Source organism: Microtus ochrogaster, chromosome 4 (genome assembly GCF_000317375.1).
Source record: "Microtus ochrogaster isolate Prairie Vole_2 chromosome 4, MicOch1.0, whole genome shotgun sequence".
NCBI classification, from domain to species: Eukaryota; Metazoa; Chordata; class Mammalia; order Rodentia; family Cricetidae; genus Microtus; species Microtus ochrogaster.
Genome location: NC_022011.1, coordinates 85,895,435 through 85,904,446, shown reverse-complemented (window position 1 = coordinate 85,904,446; position 9,012 = coordinate 85,895,435). Strand labels below are relative to the sequence as shown.

General features: G+C 44.7%; 1 protein-coding gene across 9 annotated transcripts in view; it reads right to left on the bottom strand.

The window, feature by feature from the left end:
- Nucleotides 1-1,019: 1,019 nt before the first annotated feature.
- The window catches only part of Osbpl6 (oxysterol binding protein like 6), a 165,119-nt gene continuing 157,126 nt past the window's right edge, over nt 1,020-9,012 (bottom strand). For 8 of the 9 annotated variants that reach the window (XM_026789317.1, XM_005346616.2, XM_026789330.1 and 5 more), the window contains 3 exons: nt 7,726-7,852; nt 6,206-6,328; nt 1,020-4,670 (listed from right to left, as the gene is read on the bottom strand). In XM_026789317.1, the coding sequence (XP_026645118.1) occupies nt 4,562-4,670; nt 6,206-6,328; nt 7,726-7,852 (359 nt within the window). In that variant the 3' untranslated portion in view covers nt 1,020-4,561. Of the gene's footprint in view, nt 4,671-6,201; nt 6,329-7,725; nt 7,853-9,012 lie in introns of those variants that run through there. The other variant, XM_026789327.1, reaches the window with a different exon arrangement.

Below are 9,012 nucleotides of genomic sequence, written 5' to 3'. Positions count from 1 at the left end.
TCTGTAGACCAGGCTGGTCTCGAACTCACAGAGATCCGCCTGCCTCTGCCTCCTGAGTGCTGGGATTAAAGGCGTGCGCCACCACCGCCCGGCCAGGAACAGTGTTTTGAGCATCATTCCCACTTTAACAGAATTCGATTCAGTTGCTCACTCCCTCTAACATGACAGGTAGAAGGAGCAGGTGGATCCCAAGCAGGACTCCACATTATCAGACCAAAGATTTGATATTCTTTTCTATACAATGAACTCATGTTTTAGAAGGAAGGTATAAATAACAACAATATTTATGGAAACCAGGAACTTGTTGTTATTCTTTTTCCTACCAGCCTGGTAGGAAACTAGTAATATATGTTTATAAGGAAATTTTAACTTGTGAAGGATACTGTTCAAGAGGAAAGGGAACGAAGTAGTTTCTAATACTGAATGACTGAAATTCAACACAAACATGGCTGTTTCACAAGCAATGATGTGGTGCCAAACAATAGAAACAGGTATCCACTCTTTCGTGGCTAGTACCAGAGCTTAGAGAGACAAGTTTGTCACCTTGAAAAGCCAAAGGAAGAGATCACCACCAAGTTCCCTCACAACTGCCGCTTGTAGCCCAGAGCCCTATCTACTCATGTGTGGGACGCGTCACACCACAGCGATTTTAAAGACAGTTCATCTCTTAGATCCCAGTTTAGAAGAACAAAGGCACATCCTTCTTAGACAACTCGCCATTCTCCTGAAAGCAGATGCCGCCAGAAGGTTTTCCGTCTCAGTAAGAGCTCTGAAGATGATGCTAATGGAGCTAGTTTCTGCTTGAGAAAGTGCCACGCAACGCACAACTTTCAAAGTGTACATTTTACAAAATAAACCCAACAAAGACAGAATCCTGGTGCGATAATAGTCTTTCACAAAATCCATGGAGCCTTGGGGGCAAAAACCCCACAAAAACAAAACGACATTTTCCCCAGCTCTATGGACATATTCCCCCCCCCCTCAAATTTTCCCCCAAAGAACATTTCTAGAGCAGAGAATAGATTCATAATGGTTTAATTAGATACATTTTATATATCCCGAACATAATTGCTCTCATAGAAATAAACTAATATTTTGTACACAAACTGTATTTACTGTGCCACATTCATAACACACTGAGCCAAGTGCAAACATCTGATCCACGCCCTGGTGTGTGGAGCTCAGCTGCTACAAACGCTCCATTATCAAGTATGACAGAGAACAGCAGTAGACAAGACGGATACTCGAACCCACAGAAGAGTAACAAAAATACTCTTTAGTATTAAGCAAAACAGGCAGATCAGGTTTTCTTCCATGTAACTTCCCTCCCTCTCCAAGCTCCTTGGGACTGGTAAGGGGTCATGCAGAAAAACACAAGGCCAGAGCACAAAAGGTTTGGGAAATCGACAATTTGGCATCCTTTGTACCAAAAATCCCTTGGTTTCCCTCAGCCAGAAAAATTACATTCAGTCCCTGCTCTCACTGGCGTGATAATGGCAAGATATCTTAAATGAAGTTCTCGTTTCTTTACAACTACCAGACAGTGCTTTAAAGTAATCCATGAAAAATAATAACTATTAAAAATAACGAAACATCAGCAACACTAAAGAGGGAGTTTGCACCTTGGTCAGCAGCTCTGAGCATCAAATGATTGGTTTTCGGAGAGCCTCCACGAATGCTGGCGTGTACCATTGATCGGTTCAGTCTGGGCAAGCCCTCAGCCTACTGTCACCAATTACGGCTGTTACTAATGACCATCTCTCTGGAGGGGAGGGAGCTTGGCAGTAAAGCTTGGGAGAAGAACACAGACATACCAAGCCCTCCTAGATCTTTGTAATGAAAAGCAAAACAGTAATGCCTTCATGAATCTAAAGATTTATGTAAAGTTCCAAGGAATACATTATGTTTTATCAAGAGAATATTCTAATATTCTTTCCTTTTGCCGTTTAGCTTCAAAAGCCTGAATGTTATGTGATTGACACAACAAAAGTTATGGGGCCATAACTTTTTAACCATGGTGTGAAGACAAGGAGGGATGGGGCCGTGACTTCAATACCAGCGCGTGTTCCCTTGGGCAGTGAGCTAATCGGGTGTTACAGACAATCTGCAGCCTAACCGAGTGCTGGATGGTCACACAATTCAGAAATCTGGATCTCAAAATAGATTCAAAATGGAGGCTACCACACACAACACGTGGTTGTAATTAACAGGACACGTCCCTCATTTTCATCTTGAAACCCAAATTAGTTTCAGGGCGGGACCTGGCCATCATTTCCTTTTTGTACTTGATATCTAACTGTATTATGTATCCAGCAAAGGTCTTACCTCCCGTTTCTCCCTCCTTCTCAGATAATACAAGCCCTGGGCACAGTCATTTCTTCCCTGGTGGCTCCTGGTCTTCCTCCATTTGTTAAACTGACAGCCCCCCCCCCCCCGGCCTCTTTGGATCATCTCACCTTCCCGGTCCCTCCTGGTCACACCTGTCTTCTGCAGGATTCTTTTCTTACCTAGCCACTGTGAGGCAGTTTTAGGAAACACCACTAAGAACAGGTGAGACCCATTTTAAATCGTACTGTAAGCTCCACCAAGGGAGAAGAACCAAAGTCTGTGAGGAAGCCAACAGGATTCTAATTAGGTCCTAATTCAAATTAAATTTAGACATGAAAGAAAGTGCACAGATAAAAGGACATTAGCTTGAATGAGGAAAAAAAATAGTCCATGACAAGTGGAAGATTTGACAATTGCGAGGCAAACCACCTAAAATGTCACACAGGAGTTCAAAATCGAGGAGCGAGCGCAGAGAGGACCGTGTACGCCGAAGCTCAGCTCTGGCTGACTTAGGGAATTAGTGGGAGCGAGCGTCCGTTCTATCAAGTGCCAGCTGTGAACATGACGTATGGACTTAGACGCAAGAAGAAGGTCAGGATAATTAAAATGGAGTGGAAATTCTGAGTTTGCCTCCGTGTTCTCAGCAGCAGCTTTGGGTTTTATGGTGAATTACCCATTATCAGAAATGCTTTGCTGGGGAGAAATAACACCAAAATTGGTGCCTCTTAACAAAATATAAAATGTCACTATAAGAGTCTAAAATAACACTTAAATTCAGATGGTGAGAATCTAAGAATAAAACTCTGACAATAAAATATATGTAATTTTCTAATTCACTAGGAAGCCCCCCTACAGAGATTTAGTTTTTAAACATACAGGCATTTATAGAGTCATGTACGTGCAGGAACTTAGGAATGCTAATGCAAGCTTCCTACAAAAACTTCTGTGTACCTGTGGAGAAAAAACAAAATCTGAAGAATTCAAAACACAGCTTGTCCGCCCCCACCTTTGGAATGGATACATTTTTTTAGCTAAGTTTTTTATTTCTGCCCTTAGCAAGGTAGATGATTACTATGTAACCATGTATCATATGGACTTGCTTGACTTTAGAAAAGGAAGATGATTTGCATAGAACCCATTTACATAATGCAAATAAGCTTTTGTTCTCTGTGGAATCTGAACCGTGCCAAAGAGTGGGCATGAGTCAGGAATGTGCTGTATGGCCTCGTGTGCCACTCAAAAACAGTACTTCATGGTACCACCCAGCCCAGGCAGAAACTGCGAACGTCTGTTACTTCCTAATGAAGTTTTAACACTGATGACAGGTATCCGAATAAAATACAGCATTGCCAAATGCCAGGACACACTGTGAGGTCAGACGCAGGAAGGATGGTTTACTATCTGGACACGGACCGGAACTTAAAGAGCAACCTGGATGCAGAGACCTTAGAGGACCATCCCTTAGCCCTCTTGCCCTTCAGATCCGCCACACGGTAACTCGCTCAACAAAGGAAAATGGGCTTTTCCTTACTTAATCTTCTTACATCAGCTGAATCAATGTTCTGACCGAGAAAGTGAATCCTTCCCAGGATTCTAACGCTCTGTCCTTCACATACACCTAGGAGCACACATTTTAAAAAAATGGTTTATTGTACATCTTTGCATTTCTTAAGGCATGAACAATGTAAAGATGGGATGGGTTTCCGGAAGCATCACGTCTATTTTGACGAGGCTGGTACAAGCACACCACATCGAAAAACACTTCGGGTCTGAACTAACCAACTGCTCCGGCCCAGGAGCTCTAAGGTAGGGGATGACGCTTTCAGCCAGCAGACCAAACATGTAGCAGTACCGTCATCTTACACGCCCCGTCCGCGTGAAGCACCGGTTACAGTGTGATCTTCTTGACCAGCTCTTCCGCCTTTGGATTTTATACTCCCTTCTTTCAGGCTGCTTTCCGAGGAGGGCATGGGTTTTCTTTTCTTTTCTCTTTTAATTGTGTTTTATTTTTTTTTTTTTTAAGGAATATGGTTGCAGCAAAACAGAAAGGATCCAAAAGTGGTTAGGAGCCTTGTCTAATGCACTTTTGAAAATCCATTATAAAGATGAATAGAAAAGCAAATGGGAGGTTTTCAGTCGGCCCAGAAACCACGCGCAGCTATAAGAAACGTAATTGTGCATAGTTATTTATTCATCCGGAGTGTGGTATGGTAGCTACCTCTACGCCTCCAGTTTACCACAGCACAGGGCTCTCTACTTTGCTAAACCCAGGGTCCTTCCGAAGCTCCCAGTAGGTGTCATTAGAAACCCAGGCTTCTCTTTGATTTGCATCAATTACTTTTCTGTGGAAATATGAAAACCAACATTAGACACAAATTACATCAAGGTCAGATGAGAACTCAACTCTCTCATATATATATATATTATGCACACACGCATATATATATATAAAATATATATAGTACAGTATATAATATAGTTAGTGTGCTATCTGCCAACAATTGATAAGCTAGCAATGTCTGGCCAGAAATAACGAAACTGTTGTCATTAAATGATTGAAATGAAAGCAAAAAGGAAAAGATGAAGGGCAGGAACTAATTAGCTCTAATTACCTCTGGGTAAGGAGAGACAGCATGGAGGCCCAAACACGGCTCTGTAAGTACTGTAAAGAAGAGCTTCCTCCCAGGAACTATAGAAATCTAAGTTACATAAATCTTTAGATTCAGTATCAGAAGTTGCAAAAGCCTTCATGATACCCATGTCTGAAGGGCACACTGCAGCTCTGAAGGTCACACTACAGACCTCTGAAGGTCACACTGCAGCCCTGAAGGACACACTGCAGACCTGAATGCACACTGCAGCCCTGAAGGTCACACTACAGACCTCTGAAGGTCACACTGCAGCCCTGAAGGACACACTGCAGACCTGAATGCACACTGCCCACCTGAAGGGCACACTGCAGTCCTCTGAAGGACACACTCCAGACCTGAAGGGCACACTGCAGCCCTCTGAAGGACACACTCCAGACCTGAAAGGCACACTGAAACCCTGAAGGGCACATTGCAGCCCTCTGAAGGACACACTCCAGACCTGAAGGGCACACTGCAGCCCTGAATGCACACTGCAGTCCTGAAGGGCACACTGCCACCCTGAAGGGCACACTGCAGCCCTGAAGGGCACACTGCCACCCTGAATGCACACTGCAGCCCTAGGGCGCACTGCAGCTCTGAAGAGCATACTGCAGCCCTGAATGCACACTGCCGTCCTGAAGGGCACACTGCAGACCTCTGAATGGCAAGTCTGCACTTCCACCACAGGATGATCATGAGATGACAGCTCTAATGGGGAGGGTGTTGCCCTGAGCTTTTCTGCGTGTGCTCAGGAGGATGACTGATGATGGATCTGGAAACTACAGTCATCTCCATGATGTTTATATAATCCTTTAAATAATCCTGTAGCAATCCTCTTTGATCTGCCACAGTGGGGCTAAATATGAGCAGAAACAAGCTCCATGTTACAGAAATAAAATTAAATCCTAATGAAGTCACGGTGCCCTTGGGGGTAGAATCCCAACCACTGCTGCCTGAGGAGAGGGAACATAGTTCTGCCACTCCAAAGGGTCCTGATGAGGGAACAATGCCCTTTGGTGAGCTCCTCTCTATCTCACTGCCCACAGAGAGAAAAGACCCACTGAGAAGAACTGTCTGTTACGGCAACTAACTTTTACACACACAAGATCCGATTCAGCATTTCCCTGTCCAGCATAAAGTTACCCAAATCAGTTTAAGTCCTTGGATGTGCTGCAACCCTCTTTTTCTCACGGTCTGTTACAAATTTTTAGTAAAACATGAATTTGCTGTGGGAACGGCTGACTTACTTAAAAAATTTTGGTATATGTTCAAGGTTGTTTTCCTCCATGTACCGTCTTCGGGATCTTTGGAGTTCCTCAACTCTTTGTTTCTCTGCAGCTGCGGCTTCTAAGTTTCCCTCTTCCAGAAATCTAAGAGGAATACAGTTGATATCCCAATGTTAGCATCTTTTAGAAGAAAAAATACTGGCATAAAATTACCTGCTGAGAATATGACATCCTGAACAGCAGTGACATTGCTGCTGCCCCTTCACCCTGTCCCAGGCCATATGTCCACAGTCTGTCCACCAATTCAAATAGTTTCCATACGTGTGGATTGAATCACTACGTTCAGGAGCACAGTGGTGTGATAAGGGGGCAGGCGAGTGGTTTGGCACTGAACACTTCTCTGTGTTGTCTAGAGTTCTACAACTTCAGATGGTTCTCTGGAGAATGACAGTCCAGGGTAAGAGCCACATGAAGTCACAGGCTGGTTTCTTCTTTGTGCATCCTAGTGCCGAATGTGTTTGTTCAAGGCTGTGGGTGCTGGATGGTGACCGGCTGATCTCTATTCAGAGACAGACTGAGAGGCAAGGGCTTTCCTCTTTTACTGGGGAACAGCAGGTAGGAAAAAGAGGGTATCCTGTACCCTGAGACACAACTGAGAAGGTGAACACGGAGCCAGTGGTGAGCTGTGAATGTTTACATGTGTGGCTGGCATGTGGACAGGAGCTTGCTAAACACACACAAGGCCCTCGGATGGACTGCCACCAGCGCACGCGCGCGCGCGCACACACACACACACACACACACACACACACACACACACACACGGCAAAGGAGAGTAGGCATATACAATATATGTTGCACAAGGTTAATTGATGAAATTAAATGTTAATCAGTGAGACACACACTCTGGGAGGACCATAAACTGCAATTTTTAGTGGAGAATCATATGTAGAATAGAATGAAGTAAAAGTCATACCATAACATTTTAGGAGGGGAAAAAAAAAACCTCCACACGTACATGGGAAACAGAGGGCCGCTGTGTGATGGAATGCAGGTGACATGGAGAAATTTGGGGAAATGAATTCTGTAGAAGTGGACATCATGATCACATAAAAAGAACAAAAAACGATGAATTCGGTAGTTTGAGTACAATCCCACAGCCTCTGGGACTAAGGTATGGGACTACGTTTTAGTCAGGTCACCTCCAGGTATTCCTGTCACTCCAAGGACACTCCATGTTACAGGGCAGTGTGTGTAAGGAGGTCAAAACCATAGGGCAAGGCACGATTCGCTAGTGACCAGCTGTGTGTTCAGACATTTGGTAACTGAACAGAAGGTTCCGGCCACTGTCCAGTAAGTTTCTGTTACAACGTCCCTACAAATGCCATTTTGCCCAGGGTAAGAACTCGGGTATTTCTGAGTGAATACAGGGATGAAAGAATGCATGAAGAGCGAACAAGTGATGGAGAGAAGAGTCCCAACAACCTCTGACACCCTTGTTGCCCTCTAGGAGGGAGCAGAAACCCTGCAGCGACCCTGACCTTTGATCTGGCCGGAATCGGGCATCTGTGGGAGGAAGGAGGTCCTTCAGCACAGGATCCAACTCGTTGAGCTCCACAGCGAACCTCGTGAAGCCGTAGTACAGCTCGTAGTTGGTTGGCAGGGAACCTGGAGAGAGGCAGAGAGCAGCTCTGAGTGTGGGAGGCAGGCGGCAAGGGGAGGAGCCCACTCCACTCATCAGGAAGAGCCCTTAACGCGAGCCCAGCTTCCACACGGGCTTATAACTCATGAACACAACGTCATGGTTTCCTTTTGAGTAATTGAACTGTTGCTAATTTCCTAGGTGAGACAGTTTATATTGACTGTCAGAACTGAGAGATTAACACATTTAATAAAACCCTGCCTTTAAATAAAACCTTGCATTACATTAATAGTCTTCGTTGGCCGAACACAGAATTTCCCTCTCTGTTAGGTAACTAAAGACCAAGTTAGTTAATACCAACATCGAAATTTCACGAGGAGCCCCTCTCATGGACTTCCTCATTTAAAAGATGCAGACGGAAATTTTATTAGTAGTTGTTTAAAACATTTAAAAATTATTTTTAAATTTGTTGTTTTGTGTGTGTGTGAGAGAGAGAGAGACAGAGACAGACAGAGACAGAGAGAGAGAGGAGAGAAACACCTATTCTTGGCTTTTTTCTTTGGCTCAGTTTTGTCTGTTCTCATTAAACCTTATTTTTTTTTTATGTAAGGGTGTCTCAGGGAACTATGATGCGTGTGTGCAGATACCCATAGAGTCCAGAAGAGAATGTGGGAACCCTTGAGGTTGGAGGTGTAGACAGTGCAGGCAGTTGTGAGCAACCCCCCATGGATACTGGGAATGATCCCAGTCCTCTGGAGAAGCAGCAAATACTCTTAACCGCTGTGTCATCTCTCCAGCTCTGGTGATTTCTTTTACTACCATGTGAGTTCAGGGGTTGAACTCATCCTTGGCAGGAGGGACCTTCTTCAGAGCCCTTTTATTTTATTCCATCCTAACAATTTACACAAACACACACAGGCAGACAGACAGACACACACACATTTTGAGCTATAGCAAGTGTGTAGAGGTCAGAGGACAAAAGACAATTTGTAGGACTCAACTCAGGCTGTTAGGTTTGGGGGTGAGCACCTTTAACCTGCTGCTCTCTTGCCAGCCCCAAGAGCCATCCATCTATCCGCTGAGGCATCCATCCATCCATCCACCCACCCCCTGGCCCACCCACCAACCCATCCCTCCAGCAACCCATCCCTCCAGCAACCCATCCCTCCAGCAACCCATCCCTCCA